A 17,374-nucleotide genomic window follows, 5' to 3' on the forward strand; every position below is an offset into this window, starting at 1 on the left:
ATAAATGAACACCTTTGAACATGAGTATTAATAATGGCTATAGTGATGCATTCGCAGTTTTATTATGGTTTGTTGTTAGGGCTTCCTGAACCTGTAGTTCTGGTTGGTGAACAGTAGAGGGTGCTGTTTTCACTATTTGATCAGTAATGGAAAGTCTCTGAGGATTAAATGATTAAAATTCAGCTCCCTCCCTAAGACCCGTGAAGTGAAATGTAGGGACACTGAAGAGCGAATTTCTAGATCTGGATTAGGCCCAAGTATTGAATAAAATATCATTTGTGATGGTGATTCTCCATTGGTGCTTTAGTCTAAGACTGGATGTCTGAGAAATTAATCCTAATTGTATTTAAAAAAACATTTCGCAGAGTTGAAACCACTTAATTTTTAGTCATGATCAAAATTCTAGCTAGAGCAAAATAAAATCAATTTACATAGACTGAAGCGGAAGTATTTGTCTTTATTTATGAGTAAAAATGAATCATGACATTTTTCCATGTAGCGCCACAGTTCAAGTCTCAGCATTTTTAGCAGAAAGGAAAACGGATGCTGAACAACATGCAGCCATTTGCACATTCCAACAGCCCAAGGTTTTGAACAAATTTATGGTGCTGTTTCAGTATCCACAACTAGGACAGAAAAACGGATGATTTCTGGTTTTAAAAAACGTGCTGGAAAATTGCTGCTGTAATCGTTAATAATCTTAAACGTTGCTGAAGCAGAAGCCCATAAAAACCCCTCATTAGGGAGCTTTCCAAGGAGAACTTTGGCAGCCTTTCAAGAAAAACCCCACATATTAAAAGCAATCACCACACTGCACGGGGCGTGTTCCCCTCCGAGGGCAGACTAAGCACCGTGTCATGGCCCTCTTAAATGTCAGCGATTAACAATCTCAGATTTCTACAATTCCAAATGGCAAAGAATTACTGCCATGAAAAGGGATGACTTGTGCTGCCATGAAAGTACAATAGTTAAACGGAGGATGATGTCAAGAATGTTCACACATTTGTTTTCTTTGAGCAGTTGCTCAGTGCTCAGGCGAGGGTGAGCACTGGCCTGGGCGCTCTCTCCAGGACTCTGCTGGGTGCGTGATGCCTGGCTTTGCACTCTGGATACGCTGAGAGATGAACTGCCACGTCGGGCGTCAGCACTAGCTGAATACGGAGTCACTGGCTCTTCTCCCACTCTCTCCTGGTGGACCTTAGACACTGATGTTCTTCATCTTTCGTGTGGTTGGAGAGCTAAACCTGGGTTGGCCCTCATCCTTTCTCCCGCTCTTCTCTGTCCTGTGTCTTTGCATTCACGTCCACGACTTTCTTCATATCTTCCGTTCCCTCTTCATTTCGAGCTTTGACTTGAAAAGACCAAAACATCTTCTGCAGTGGTGAATCTAGTCAAAAGCCATGACTCTTAGGTAATATATGACTTAAGTAAGGATCACAATAAAACAAAGCTGTGCCACTGTTCCTATAGGGCCACGTAGGGCCCATGTAGATATTGTGTCCCTGCAGTTGTTAGCTCCCTATTTCAACATTGTTTTCTAATTATATAGTATTTTTCTAATTTATAGTGTGTGTGTAGTCTATAGTATACATACGATTATTCTGATTTTATAATCAGTATTTTTCTTCTTTTTTTTTTTTGGTGGTTCATTTAACATGGTTTGGGTTTTGTGTTTTTAAAAGTCCATCTTTTTTGTTGTTGTTTTTTGATTGTTTTTGTGAGTTCTCCAGGTTCTGTCAGCGCAGTCTAGCACTGTGAATAAAGAGCCCACCAGGCACCATAATGTAATGTAATGTTCAATGTTAGCCAGTAATTGTAGGCACAATGTGGAATAAATGAAGAAACTCTATATGTCCCCAGCCCCTCTGGCATTTTCTGTTGAGCACTGTTAGTAATATACTCAAAGCTAAAGCACTTTACTATAGTGGGGTGGGCGTGCAGTGAGGGGGTGTTTCCAAGGACGCTAGTGACCAGGGGCTCCAGTAGACCATGATCCATCGCTTTGACTAATCTGTTTCAACCCTTGCCTTGTTTCCTGTCATGCTCTGTGCCTGTGATTCACCAGAGCAATATAAAGACTGCTGTTCCTTAAGGAGGTTCCACAGTGGTCATTCTGTGTATCCAGGTTGTGTTGCCCGGAGTTTGAGACTTGAGCTACGGATGTGCTTTGCTCTTCTAGTGTTGGGTTAACTTATAAAGACAAAGTTGCTTGCAGGAGGCGTAGGCATTTCTTAAACCCAGGAGATACTGGCCCTTTACCCGGGAAAGAATTAGCATTCTGTGACGTTGGTGTTACACACATGGGGTACAAACGTTCCACTAAATAGGCTGAGCTATTTTCAAAGTGTCATTTGTAAACCCAGAGGTATGCCTAAAATGCAGGCAGCTGTGGAGCTGCGCTTCAGAGACTGGCCTTGAGCCTTCAGATGAAGAAACACGGCCTCCGCCTCCCCGCCGTGACGTCTCAGCACTAAGCAGCAGACACCAGCATCTCTGTCTCCTGGTTCCTCTCTGTCAAAACTCCTAGCTAATAAACAGATGTGGTCGAGTCACTCAGTTTGTGTTTCACATTTGTGTAATTAGTAGAAAAATACAACACTTCTAGCATGCGTATGCTCGTAGATGTGTAGCGCTTAAGAAAAGGCTCCATCAAAGCATGCAATGCTGTAAAAGTATGAATCACTCTCTGTGATTACAGGACAAATCTCTGCTGCTGACTTATTTTCAACCGTCAGTGCACTGACCCAACCTTCACCTGTCTCTTTCCAGGTCCATCCATTCCATTCCATTCACCTGAAAAAGAATCTTCTCTTCCCACACAAGCACCTTCATGCCAGGCACATCACCTCCCAGGAAATAGCTCTTCTGAACCACAACAATCTCAAAAATAAATGCTGGCATCTGATTTCATTTATCTTGCAGTGTCAGGCTGGAGTCATCTGGAAATGATTGCAGTCATGGTTATCCAGAGCAGGAGGGAGGCATGAGGATGAGAGGAAATAGAAGAAAGGATTAGAGGAGAGGAACTTTTGGTCATGTGGATAAATTTTTCTAGAAAATTCTGTCTCCAGTGTTGTATCAGTGCCTGGAATATATAGGAATTATGTAACATTTACACAAGAAATAAGTGCAGTCCTTAAAATATCTGTTCCTTTGTCTGTCAAAAGTCTTCTCTACAGAATGAAAATATTTTTGTTACATAACTTGATCAACCTGCAAACCAAGGAATTACTTATGAAAAGCAGAATCAAAAGCTATGTTGCTGTGCCGTTACCTGCTGTGACTGTGAGCTATGACTAGGTGGCCTCCGTTTGTGATCTGGGGTTCTGCCCATGCAAATCCTGCATCACAGAACTTCAACCTTGGTCACCAATTTAAGCAGTTTCAGCCTTGGACATTTCTGGGTGTCAGCACTGCGCATCTGGGTCAGAGGTAAGATTTTGCCAAGAAAAATGACCAAATTCCCATGGAAGTCTGTCTTCAGAGTTTAGCAGCTACTGAGCAAGCAGGGAGTGTGTGTGCTCTGGGAGTAAAGGATGTACTCCCATGTAAGGATGATAAAGTGTCCTGTAATCTCTCTTTTCACTTGGTCACAAGCAGAGGCTTGCAGGAGTGTTCACTGTCACACAGTTAAGAGGGATTTCAAAACTTCTCCCTCTCCTCTTCACTCTAAAATTGAGTCCCATTCCCACACACTGCCCCTAGACATTCTTGCACTGTCTGTTTCTTAAGCTATGGCCCTCTGAGATCACTATTAGTGAACACAAGTGACTTCACCTCCTAAATTCACTGTGCACTTCCTTACTGGTCTCCACACATGTTTGTGGCTGTAAGCACATACATGTCTCACATGTTCCTCTTCAGTCTCCTGCTCTCTATACCACTCCAACATGTTTTAACACACATGCATACGCATACATAACAACTCCTGTTGATTTTCTCGACATTATTACATCAGCAGCAGATCAGTACAAGCAACTACTGCAGAGATCATCAATGATCGCTGTACTTATATCTGTCATATTGGTCTTGCCTTGGTTTTTGAAAACAACTTAGTCACTGTCAACTCTCCAAAAACTACCAACAGTCCCACTAGTTTGTATCTGCTCTTTTTATTTTCATTACATTTCAGGTGTGATACCTGTTCAGGGTGGTTACAGACTTGACCCCGAGCACAGCTGATACGAACTGGGTCTGCTGCATTTGGGTGCACTGTGGTCAGTGAAACACTCAGTTGGTTGTTAGTAGTACAAGTACAAAGCTTACTTGTCCCTGGCTAATTAAATGTAAGAGGTCCCAGAGCTGGGACCATTCAGACCAGCCACTCTAGTGAAGAACCAAACGAGCTGTTAGTCATGCTAATTGGGGCAACAATCAGTTGTTTATTCTGGGCTTGTATAGATTTATCTCAAAGACTTTTTTAAGTTTTATATTTAGAGGTCGTGTAATTTAAATCCATGAGACCACATTAAAAGTAGGATAAAATTCCTGAGGAAGTGTAAGAACTATAGTTAAGATATCCAATAAAACCAAGTTGAATTGGAAAAAAATGAATTGGCCTAAACCACAAAAACTAGGCAAAATCTATTTCTATAATGCTTTGGGCAATACATGTATATGCAGTCTGTAATATAAAACAGATTATTCTGTGGTTGTGTGTATTGATGTTATCCATTTATGGTCCCTGAAAAAAGTCCCAGTGGACCTTATGCCCCATCTCAATCTAATTACATCACTGTGCAGGAAGCATGTGGCCGGTTCCTGCCCCTTTCTTATAGCCCTCCTCTGTCCCACAGAGCTGGGCATCCCCAGTAGAAAACACTCCATTCTGGCAGCCCACCCCAATGCAGTCAGTTTCTAGCTCATAACCTGGAGACACTATTCATTTGTTTAATATGTTCTAAGGAAACTGGGTTCCCAGTATCCCAACCTTTAAGCTGTCACATCCCAGACTCTTTATAGGAGATGGCCATTTCAAGGTTACTGTCATGGTATTGACAATAACAATCATATTCCAAGTGACTTTGTGGTAGGAACCAAAAGTATGATCGGAGAAATGAGATTCATGAAATCAGCCATTCTCTGAATCAAAACATCAGTATGTTTCTGCCATTGTGGTTCTGAACTAAGACTGGCGTGTAGTTTTGAGGAGGGAGTTTGACATCAAGCCCTAGTGAAAAGATAACCATAGCCATTGGCTTGTAACTAACAAGGCTCCTGTTTACATTGTGTACATTATAAAGCTCAGTAAGAAATCTCCCTGTCTCTGTGAAATTTATGTCATACACTGGTATTTCCTTTTGTTTTGTTTTGTTTTTTCTTGTTGTTTGTTTGCTTTTTTAGGGCACCAGTGTACAAACACGTATTGTACATATATATTAGGTATTAGTATGACAGCCTTTACAAGCAGTGTCATAGAATTATACATGGACACATATTCTGGGTGTCTATAAAGTGTTCACCTCAGAACAGAGAATTTCACAGATTAACCATAGCAAAACATCTCAATCGTGTCATTCAGTCAACTTTGACTATGGGATAATGACACGTGAAACTTTCTGGAAATATAGTCTATAGAACACACATAATCCATAATCCACAAAGTCTTACACGACAATCAAACAGACAGCAATCGAATGAGAACCCATAATTGATATAAACATATGATCAAGGCTAATGGGCAGTTTAGACCACACAGCAGCACTTCACTGTACAGCAAATGTAACGGTTGGTAGGATTTGATTTTAAAATGGCAGGATTTATAAAGTGCAATGTGTGTTACATATGCCTGTTTATGAGAGTTCTTAAGAGCGGCACCACAGCTGCGTAAACATGTCTGTCTGTGTGGGTGTGGACGCATCGGGAGGAGGGGAACACTGGATCTTTTTCGGGGTTGGGAAAAGGGATCACAGAGCAGAGATTAGACTAACTTCATGGATTTTTCCTATATAAGGCATCTTATGAATGTAACGTGATGGGGGCAACCCACAATGACGAGCCAAGAAAAAAAAAAAAAGAGCAATAGCAGCACTATGCTAACCACGAGAAATTTCTTTAGGAATGAGTCTCTCCAGAGTTGGCCCCAAACATAAAGCCTCCAATATGAGCATGTGTGGGGAAGCATACAATACTGAGTTGAGTAAATGCTCAATAATGGTCGATAATACTGAAAAATAACCAAAAAATTGGAGGATAATCCTTTGTCAACAAACAAGCAAACAACCAACCAAAAAACAAGCTCCCAATATTCACATTCAGATAGTGTATACATTCAGATTCCCACTGTAGCTTCCGCAATGAAGACAACTTACATGTATTGTTTGTACACGACGATTAGTTGGCATGTCAGCGCTAATGTGAGGGGGATGCGCTCTGGCATGAGAGCAAGCAGTGCACAGGGCTCACCTGCACAGCTGGGCCTGGCAGGGATGCACCAATCCAGCCTTCACGCACACGCACGCACACACACACACACACACACACACACACACACACACACACACACACACACACACACACACACACACACACACACGGAGCATAATCCTGGGCAAATGTCATTCGCATGAATTAGGCTCGATAAAGCCACTTCGTCTATCTTTGGCTTTCATTCAACAATCCAGAACTGTCTTTTGAGAATATCATGTCCTTATAATAGACAGTCAATGTATTCCAGTTAGTAGGTCAGAGTTTTAGTAATGTTTAGTCTGCCCAAACAAAAGATATGGGTTACAATATCTGAAATAAGCATACAGAAAAAAGAATAGCATAAGTAAAAAGTATTATTTTTAAAGAAAGGAAATCAAACAAATGGTAATTAAATAAAATGTTAGTTAAATTAAAATTAAATGTTTTCAAATTTCTTTCAATTATTTGTAAAACTCATCTCTGTCGTTTTAGCTAGTGTACAAAAATCAAAGAATCAAAGAATCTTAGTGGAGCAGAATAAAAACAAAGCAGTCTTTGATCATGAGATGCTATGCTGGGATATTCCCCTTCTTTTAAAATGGAATGCTTGATACAATGCCAAACGTCCTATCTGAAAACTTTGGAGGGCGGAAGGAGCCTAGTTTATAATTCGGAGGTTTCAGGGTTCAGAGGCTCTCCTCAAATAACATGTTCATTCAAACACATAATATATGAAATACATTTAATCACATTATAAGCATGTACAGTTGACTCTTGACCATCATTCTGAGTATAAATTCTAAACAGAGTTCACATACTTCAACCAAACACAAAAATAAAAATAAAATACAATAATAATAAAAAAAAAAAAGCATTTAATACAATTTTTCCAGAATTAATGTGCACTGTTGTCCTCTCTATACGAACTTAGGTCCTCAGTTTTTATGCTCTGTCAGATGCTCCATTTTATGCACAGATTATGAACTTTGCATTTTATCGAAACATCTCTGCCACAATCATTTCCTACAGTTCTTGAAAGGGCACAGGATGTGGTGGGTGTCTGGGGAGAAGGACTTTTAACAGCTCCTTTTTTCCATCTTTCTTCTTTCACTCGTTGTCAAGTGCTGATGAACAGAGGGACTAGACCAAAGCCAAAACAGGAAAACGGGTCTGGAAATGCCCCTCAGTTCAGTCTCAGCATCCCCTTCTGTCCTTCTTAGGGTAAAGCACCTTCCTGTTACTCACCATTCTAAAACAGCTTTCCAAAGCAGCCAGTTCCTTCTCTTCAGGACTGTACAGTATGTGACTAGCCTTTTAATCTGAGCAAAGACCAGCCCACATGTCCGGAGTGTGGGAAAAGCCATGCTGGAGCTGTAAGGTCACTATAGGCTGTTTAGGATGGATGGATCATTACTCTCTCTCTCTCTCTCTCTCTCTCTCTCTCTCTCTCTCTCTCTCTCTCTCTCTCTTTGTATGTGTGTGTGTGTGTGTGTGTGTGCGTGCGCATGTGTGCGTGTGCATGTGTGCGTGTGTGTGTGTGTGTGTGTGTATGTATGTGTGTGTGTGTGTGTGTGTGTGTGTGTGTGTGTGTGCGTGCGCATGTGTGCGTGTGCGTGTGTGTGCGTGCGCATGTGTGCGTGTGCATGTGTGCGTGTGTGTGTGTGTGTGTGTGTGTGTGTGTGTGTGTATGTATGTGTGTGTGTGTGTGTGTGTGTGTGTGTGTGTGTGTGTGTGTGTGTGTGTGTGTGTGTGTGTGTGTGTGTGTGTGTTATCCCCTTTGGGGCAGTACTGGCATTTTTTAGAATAGCTTGTAAACTCAAATGAAACCAAATAAAATTTTAAACTAATTGCTATTATACATAGTGAGGACAATATAATATAACAACGCATAATAAATAATACAAGTCATGAATAAATATGTAAAACAGTGCTTTACAATTTGTAGTATAAAGCCAGATGGGTAGGCTCATTTGAATGGCAAACCATCAGCTAAAGCAATACTATCCTGGGCTTTGGCATCAGTATTGCTCATACCTGCCAATATTTCTTATGAAGCAAAGGGATTTAATAAAAGCCTCAAAATAGGCTGGTTGTATGCAGCTCGTGTTACACATCATCAGACAGCTGAGGGAAAAAGCACATCATAGCATGCAAATGTGTTTGACCAGCCATAGCTAAATGTGTATAACAGACTGTGAGGGAAATATTTACTCAAAACCACTGTTAATAGTGAATAAAAAAGGCATTGTAAGCAACTATGAAGCCATCTTCTTTTCTAAGATGCTCAGTATATACACACATAACAAGTTCTGTGTATGTTGGTATTGGCTTTCTGCTGGAAAAGTCAGCAAATAGGCAAAGAGTGGGAGCGAGACAAAGGACACATGCTCCGTGAGCGTGCACATGCTCCGTGAGTGTGCTTTGTGGGGTATTTGGTGTTGGTGTTAGCCATTGCGCTTACTAAAGGAAAGTCTCTCATTTGGAACCTATTAACTGTCCAGGTGTCCTGCTGGGCTGACGAGGACACCATTAAAAAGCCTTTAAGTGGGAACACCAGCACAACCCTCAGTATCAGCTTTAAGCTGAGAATGGCGCACTGACCGCTAAACCGAGAATGGAGAACGATACACATTATACCTACATCAGATTGTCTTACTTTGGCTGTAAATCCTTTTACAGCACACTAAAAAGGATTCAAAAATGTTCAAGTCTATTGGGGGGATGACTGATACATGTTCTGATGAACTTATATATTAGGTCAACATTTTACGGTTGTGCTGTCTGCGTTTTCACATTGTGCTCTCTTTAATCAGTCACCTTCTCTTTCAGACTCGAGTCGTTTCTTTTTTTTTTTTGCTAGATTTTTTTTTTTGCACTTACACTCTTCTTTGCCACCATAACTCAAACGACAAGTCTTTTTCTTCCTCTTCATAATCACATCATCATCTATCTGTCCCCTCTTATTCACCCTGGGACTGCCTATGTTTTCCTGACAGCTGGGCACCCCCCCACGCACACACTCCACTCGTCGTCATGGAAACTATTCCTAGAAGCACAGACATTATTAGGTCTATGTGTGGGAGAGAAGGAGAGGTAGCCCTGCTCTGAGTGTCATGGGAACATTACTCTCCCACGTTCGTCTTTCATACGCCTGATGCTACTGGCAAAGTGTATAGAACAACTTTTCCCAAAGTATATCTACACGGACCAAGTGTAACAATTTATTGCATAATTCTCTGAATGTTAAATACTGTTTGTGGCTTCATTCGGCTCCTCCCTAGTATAAAAATAGTACAACGTTGCAGTTCACTTGGCAGTAGAAAAGCAGGCAAAACAGAACCATATCCAGTGACTTGATGATGGGCGCATAGGCGTGAAAACAGATTATGTAATATAGTTCTGAACACAAATCCATTAACTACAATTACATTCTTCCTAATAGCTATTAAAAGCATTGTGCATAACAGAAGATGTCACCTTTCAAATACACAAACCCAGACAACACTGGTTACCCTGCATTGTACTGAGTGTCTAAAAACCTTCACGACCAAGGTTGTCCTATAACACCTCAGTACTCTGCACTACTTATTGCACACTTGCATTTGAATGGGTTAAATTGCTCTGCACTGCAAGGCCACAAATTACCATCGTTACATAATTTATACGAATTACAGAATTAAATATATATTTCAACAGGCTGGTTGTACTGTGCAAGCAGCTCTCGAGTAGGCAATTATATAAGCACAAACAAATATGCTCTGATTCTGTGATTAATGTTCAAAAACCTCCTTCTGGATCATTGATATTCAGAGCAGATTTTCATTTGGACTTGGAACTGATGTCTACTCACAGGAGTAGGTTGTGAATTACTAATGTGGCAAAGCTTTCATATTCCTCCCTCTAACCTCGGGGTGAGGGCACAGACAAGCCACTCGGTAGCTACGTCTCCTGTACCAAAACCTGCGGATGTCCATTAGTTTGTTGTGATATTATTGACTGGACTGTGCTAACCCACGCTGCTTAAATTGGTGTTATATTTATGGAACCTCAAAATTGTGAGCACAAGTAGAAAAATAGCTATATGTTATAGCTATAAACTTTGGTCCTTTCTAAAATACGTATGAAATGTTCACTGCCCCGGACATTGATCCTCAGGTTTCCAGTCTGCACAGAGTAGACACACAATTAAGAATCTGTTGTAACTAGAAATAACCTTAAATTAAACAGTTTTATACTGATTCCTTTAAAAGTTAAGGGAAGAGAAAATATGACAAAGAATACCTTAATATTAAACAGTGGAACTCTTAAAGGAAATTAAATGAATTATTGATGAAATGAGATTCCACAATTACTATACATACTGGTGAACTACACTAAGCATACTGGTGTCATGTTTAAAAAAACTCCTGCACACCTAATTAATTTTAGTTGCTTAAATTAAACTGTGACCCATGGGGCTCTTTGACATCATACATTTTAATCCATTTTACCTCTAATCTCAGCAGTTATCTTAGAAGGTCTGTTCTAAGAGACTATGAACTGACCCAAGAGCTGAGTCCTCTAATTTAGTTGAGGGGACTTAAAGTCCATCCAGGACCAGCACCTTTGCCTCATAAATCATCACAAAAAAGTCACATCGTCCTGTGATTGCACCCAGCGCCAGTGTGCGTCATACTCCAAGTGTCGTTTGCCATTCATTTTGCAACTTTCTAGCGACACCTTGCCATTCTTGCAGGGTTTACCTTTAGGGCTGGCACTCTCTTCTGGCTTCTCAGGCACACAGGTCCTCGGGGAGTCCTTTTCAGCAACTGGGTTCTGTACTGCCCTCTCTGGGCTGCCGTTACTCTTGTTGGATCCTGAGTCATGGTTGACCTCAGGCGAGGGTTTCCCAGCTTCAGGTGCTGTTTTGGTCCGATCCGGCCCATCCTCTTTAAGGGGGTCAGCTCTCACCTGGGACGCCCTGGCTCCGGATGCAGCACCGCCCGCCTCTGCTCCGATGCCATCCCCCGTCCGAACAGAGGTATCCGTGCCCAGAGGGGTGGAGCAGAGCACGGACTCGGCCCCGCTGGAGGAGCAGTGCTCATCCAGGTCGTCGGCCAGCGTGTCCAGGTAGCTGCCGACAGAGATGTTGTCCAGCCTGTCGTGCTGGTCCTGCAGACTGCTCCAGCTGCCTCTCCAGGAGGTGTCGGCACCCTCGCCCAGGCTGTACTGGCTGCTGGTCAGGCTGCTGCAGCGGCTGGCGAGGGGCATGCGCTCCTCCAGGAGCCACTTCACGGCTTCAATGCCCTCGTGCAGTGTCAGCAGCTGCTGCAGTATCCTCACATCCACCGCCCGCAGGTGAGCCTGCCGGCAACACACAGACGCGCTCACCTCAGCACACGCCGATTCATCAGCTTCATAAGTTTATTCCCCAGCCAATTCTCTTATGAACTGACCCAAGATCATTGGAATCAGTCCATAACATGGCTGGTAATACAGATTAAGATCTGCACCTTTGGCTGTGCTATTTAAATCCTCTCAAAAAGGTAAAATCATCCTGCGACTGCACCCAGTGACAGATCTCTATCTGGAGTTCACAGACAGAACCATAAAAACAAAGCTAGTTACTTTTCAGATGGGGCCAGCGTGGGTATGCCTGCCTAATCCTGTGTGAGTTCTGGAGTCATGCCAGAGGACCGTTACAGTAAGTGCTGTTGAGATTTATGAAGCCCTCGGACAACCATCAATTCTCTGGGGTAAACCCCTCACCACTTCCCAGCCTGCAGCAGACTACACAGCTTTTCTTAGACCCACACAACCTAAAAGCAAACTGTAAACATTATAACTGGCACTTAAAACAAATGTCCAGTTTCTATAATCTTATGACATATTCGGTAGTATGTGTATGGATTAAAAAAAACAACAACTGTGAAGCTACTATATACATCTTATGAATACGTTATTAAGTTCTTGTGAAATACACTAATGGGTCTCTGAACAGGTAGCATCTAAATGGATAGGCAACTCTTAAGGTACGTAATACATAACCAAATAGCCATAAACACATTCTCTTTATCTCACAATGAGTCACTCTTGTAACCCCCTGGGTACAAAATCAATGAAGAGTTAAAATGGAGACTATTGATTTTCTGACTGCTCTTCCAACCACTCTGTGAATCAATGTAGTAATCGCCTATCACAGGTTATCTGTCAAATCATTAATGAAAAACTCTTTCCACAGACGAAGGTTCCTCTGCAAAATGTGTATAATAGTGCAATTATGCTATGTATACAAATCCTGTCAATTACAAACTGGATCTAATTATAGGTGAATTTTGATGTAATAAATCTCGATACCACCATTGTTATTTAACATATGTTTAGATAATATGATATGCGTCAAGCAGCAATCTATTCTGTGAGTACACCAGTCTCCAGACCATGAGAAGAGCACGCTGCATGTGCACTGGAGTCTCCTGTAGTCTCTCATCCGAATCCTACTGAACATCGATGGCTTTGCCCCCCACTGGTAACCAGGCTGTTGTAGCCCATCTGCGCTTCTCGAGTCACGGTCACAGAGCGTCTCACAGAGGGTCTCCCGCAACGAGTCAGGATACAGCCAGCTAGGCGCTTAAATGAGGGAAGCCTGGTCCTTCTTCTGCACCTGCACTCTTAAGCACTGAATACCTTTTGGCCCATAGCGTAGCATTTGTTCGTATTTACTGATATGACACGTTATGACTTCATCTCGCTTGTTTTCATCTTAACTCTCGCCACCTAAATGATAGGTAGTAGTGCGATGGTGGCTGGCTATAAAGTTCCAGCAACAAATAAGTAGTGAAAGGAAGGAACTGGAAAACCAAATAAGGTGGAGAAGTTGGCTGGATGTGGTTTGCAACAGAACTGCATTATTTACTGCTGACGTCAGCCTCACTAATTGCAGTACAAAAGAGAGAAAGAGAGAGCTATAAAAAAAAAGAAAGAGAAGGAGGGCACAGGAGGGACAGAGAGAGAGACGGGGACGCTGAAAGAGAGAGAGAGCTGTCCAAATAATCAAACCACAGAAAACAAAGAAAGCGTATTTTATAGTCAGTAGAAGAGAATGGTCAGGACATGGGGAAGATGAAATACAGGATGTGAAATGGGTAGCCTGTGTAACCTGAACACCCTAATTAAGACTGAATATGATATATTTACAGTTTAAGCTTGATTTCTTGAGATAACGTCATGCTTCACACAAGCAAGCCTACCAACAACTTCATGCAGCACTAAAAATGCCAAATGAAAAAGTAACTTCAGAGGTATAGACAAAGAGAGCACGGGACAGAGAAGGATTGAGAGAGAGAGAAAAAAAAAAAGAAGGGGAAAGAGAGAGAGAGAGACGGCCGACGTTGGGTATAGGAGGTGGGTCACGTGGCTGCATACTGCTATGAGGGTTTGGGCAGGTTTCTGTCTGGCCCTTCGCCACTCTCAGGCAAATGGGGCCACTCGTAAATTCGATTTTTTTCCCCCTGTCTCAGCTGAACTACCCTTCCCTAGTCTGCCTTGTTGAAGCTCCGTGCAAGCAGAAAAGCATGCATGATCGCATCCATCAGTAATGCTTTCTGGGTGCTAATTATATCTTTCAACAAACATCACACAAAAGGTTACACTGTGTGCCCCTCACTTGCACAGTTTATGAGTTGCACAGCTTGTGAGGTTTAAATTATGAAAGTATTGAATAAATATTTTCCAAATATTTAAAATGATGAGCTCATTATCCATTAGCTTCTCACCATGTCTACTGTCCTGTCACCCTATAGTTGACTGTCTCATCAGGGCAACTACTGCATTGGGTCTGGAGCAGACAAGGCTCTTTATTTTCACAGCTCGACAGATCCCATTTTCCCACCACATTTCCAGCCCTAATCCCTGGAATTCTCATTTTCCCTGCTGATGTGTTCTGCTCTGTTAAGTATCATGCCACAAATACAGGGTATGGTTCTCTCTCTCTCTCTTTCTCTGTGTATGTGTGTGTGTATGTGTTTGTTTTGTGGGTAACCAATGTCTCCCTGCATGTTCTCTGTTCTGTATTATGTTTAGTGTCAGGAACTCCTTGATTTCAAAGGTTTTATGCCATCTATGCAATCATTTGTAACTCATGGGGAAAGCAATTAGTGGCACACCAAGGTCTGATGAATACAGTTTTGCCCATATTTGACAAAGAACAAATGGAAACACAGTCTCGATCTTCCAGTAAAGCTAAACTGCAACCCAGTGACCCAACCCAAAGTTGCAGACATCAGAGCGCATGACCGGACATAATACCCTGCAGGCACATCTGTGTGCAAACACCATCTCACACGTCCCTGTACATGCACCTACACAAACACCTGAGAGGTGAGTCTAATTTTGCTGAGGTTTCGCCATGTCACTCGTATGGAAGGACAGCATGGTACGTGCTTCAGCACCTCTCCATATGCCTCTGCCGGCTGCGTCTCCCGGGTCACTCCGCATGTCCTTACATTCTTCCTGCTAATTCTTTCAGCTCTATCTCTCTCTCCCTCCCTTTTCCACATCAAAGCCCGTCTAAGAGTTCTCCCTTCGGTTGGCACATCATCCTGTTTTTTTCTGTCTGCGCAGCTCAGAGAGAGCAGGAGAGCGACAGAGATGGAGAAAGGCTGCATGAGAACCAGCTCATACACAATGGCACCGAGAACTTGCTTCTGTGTGTTACGCAGCACGCAGGTGTTCAAAACAGTGACCTTCTGTTGTTGATGTCATGCAGCAGAGGCTGCAATGAAGTGCAAATAAAGCACTCACTGTCTCTGAACAAATGGAGTCCTGCTCCAACATTACATCTAGTATGTTGTAATTAGTTATGCGCCTCTGCCGTGGTCTTTGTGAGTCGATCTCCGGCTTAATCCCTCACCGGCGGTTTGCAGGGGAGAGCGCTGGGGGCGTTGGGGTGGAGGACTGCAGTTACACGCTGCCAGTCAGAGCCGGGCAACGGAGCCAAACAGCTCGAGGTTAGAGGCACTGAGAGTTGGCGCAGTACTGCTCAGGACTAACAGGAGGGAGGTGCAAAACAGTATCAGGTGGAGGACAGGACATTGCAGGGAGCTCACGCTTGCCTATCGCTATGGAAAAGTGTGCATACCTCACCAGCCCCTTAGGAATTAGCATGACTGTTCAAGTACAAATGGCATATGTCAGAATGTCTGACCCAACACCGCTGTCTGTCAGAGTGCCCACAGCACCGTTCCACTGAGGACTTGTAGTGGATCCAGTGGATGTAGTCTTAAATGAAATGTTATTTTTTTATTGCTGTTTTCACTTTTCAGACGCTGAACCTCATTAGTCTGGGACTCCTAGTGATCACCAGATGCTGGGAATCATCTCTGCTGATGCTCTGCCAGACTGTAACATCCATTTTCACTTCCTGCTTGTGTCAGAGACTTTAAGCATTTATTTATGTCTTCAGAAAATGAAGTGCAGACTCACTGGGTTTCAAGTAAGGAATATTGCCTTTCAATACAAGGTCTTTACACTCTTGGTTCTGAAAAACACTGCAACTACTTTAGTAGCATTGTCCAAGCGCGATCTATTGCGATTTAAGACACTTTGTTGGATATGAGCAATTAACCCATTTCTGTACACTTCAGAATTCATTCCGCTGCTGCTATCTACAGGCACGTAGTCAATAAAGACAAGTGTGTCAGTTCGACAATCCTCACTACATGCTCCAGACACCATGGACGGCAGATGAGATGGAATCCTCTCAAGCATGAGCAGTTTCTTTTTCCTCCAAACCTTTCACTTTTTTCTCCAACCTTCCATCTTTAATCTAATCTGTCCTTAAAATGTAGTCCAAGAATCCTGTGAGTTTTTATTCACCTTTTGTCGAGCTAGTACGTGAGCTTTCTGATCTTGAGGTTTGTTTGAGGTCTGCATCTTATGGCAACCCTCTGGGGTCATGCATGTGCATTCTCTTTATTGTCTTTTTTTTAGTCTGCCAGATATTTTGCTATGGATAAGATCATGAGTGTTTATTATAAGGTATGCAATTTTCCTTAATGCACCAGTTGATTTTGATACACAAAATGTTTTTTCTGTGCCTGAATGAACTACTTTGATTCCACAGCCCCACAACACAATACTAATCTTTTGGTCTTGACACTTCTTTGATCATGCAGAGCTCAAGATACAGATGAACATCCAGAATTAGGTCTAGATCGTCTGTCAACTCTCTTGTGATCCAATGACCCACAGCTATCCAAACCATTTTGTCCTATATCTGTGAGGAATAACAAGGACTGTAATTCATTTCCAGTTCAGTATGGATGCACATAGCCTACACTCAAATTAAATCTGAAAAACTGCACTTCCAGTCATTGTTTCTTGTTTCATTACAAATCCAGCAAGAGCAGAGCCAAAACAGTGTAATTTCTGCTACTGTCTAAGTACTGTACACTATAAAATGCAAATCGGAAGATTTATCTGTAAACAATGAGCAGAAAAGTGTAAAAATATATGTTTGCACATTATATCCTATATACTTGGTGATAACAAGTAAGTATAACATCCGTGGAGAAGATTCTGTCGTTGCATGGCAACTGGGCAAGATCTTGGGGTTGCAAAGGCAGAACATCTCAGATATCTTCCAAGTGTTCTAGCCATACAAAAACCGATACAGCAGTTTAATCGTCTCCAGTCGCGTAACCGTGCAGAGTGTCCTACACCGACCAGATTAGATAATCATCTTGTAATAAAAGTCTTACCATATCGACTTTGAGTTTCCTGATTTGTGCATCGAGACCTTTCTTTTCAGAGTCGCTGCTCTCTGGGCAGTTTAACTTGCGGTCCCCGCGGGATGCTGGTTCCTCCCGCATCCATCTGAGCAATCCCTCCGGGGTTTTTCTTCCTATTTTAGCCTCTATATCTTTTAAATCAGCGATGGATTCACTACCTGCAACTTCTTCCATAGTGTTTTGTTTTTTTTTTTTTT

At 42.3% G+C, this 17,374-nt stretch overlaps 1 protein-coding gene across 2 annotated transcripts; it reads right to left on the reverse strand.

Moving 5' to 3' along the window:
* Nucleotides 1–53: 53 nt before the first annotated feature.
* On the reverse strand, nucleotides 54–17,360 carry lurap1 (leucine rich adaptor protein 1). 2 transcript variants are annotated; one of them, XM_027013590.3, is made up of 3 exons: nucleotides 17,148–17,360; nucleotides 11,151–11,751; nucleotides 54–2,939 (listed from the first exon to the last, which is right to left on the reverse strand). In XM_027013590.3, exons 1-3 carry the CDS (start codon nucleotides 17,349–17,351, stop codon nucleotides 2,908–2,910), a joined length of 837 nt encoding a protein of 278 aa, XP_026869391.3. In that variant the 5' UTR covers nucleotides 17,352–17,360; the 3' UTR covers nucleotides 54–2,907. The 2 variants fall into 2 exon arrangements, with proteins under 2 accessions (XP_026869391.3, XP_026869390.3); XM_027013589.3 differs by lacking the exon at nucleotides 54–2,939 and having other exon boundaries at nucleotides 7,137–11,751.
* Between the last annotated feature and the right edge of the window lie 14 nt (nucleotides 17,361–17,374).

Source organism: Electrophorus electricus, chromosome 7, assembly GCF_041902795.1.
Source record: "Electrophorus electricus isolate QZ-2024a chromosome 7, ASM4190279v1, whole genome shotgun sequence".
Classification (NCBI taxonomy): domain Eukaryota; kingdom Metazoa; phylum Chordata; class Actinopteri; order Gymnotiformes; family Gymnotidae; genus Electrophorus; species Electrophorus electricus.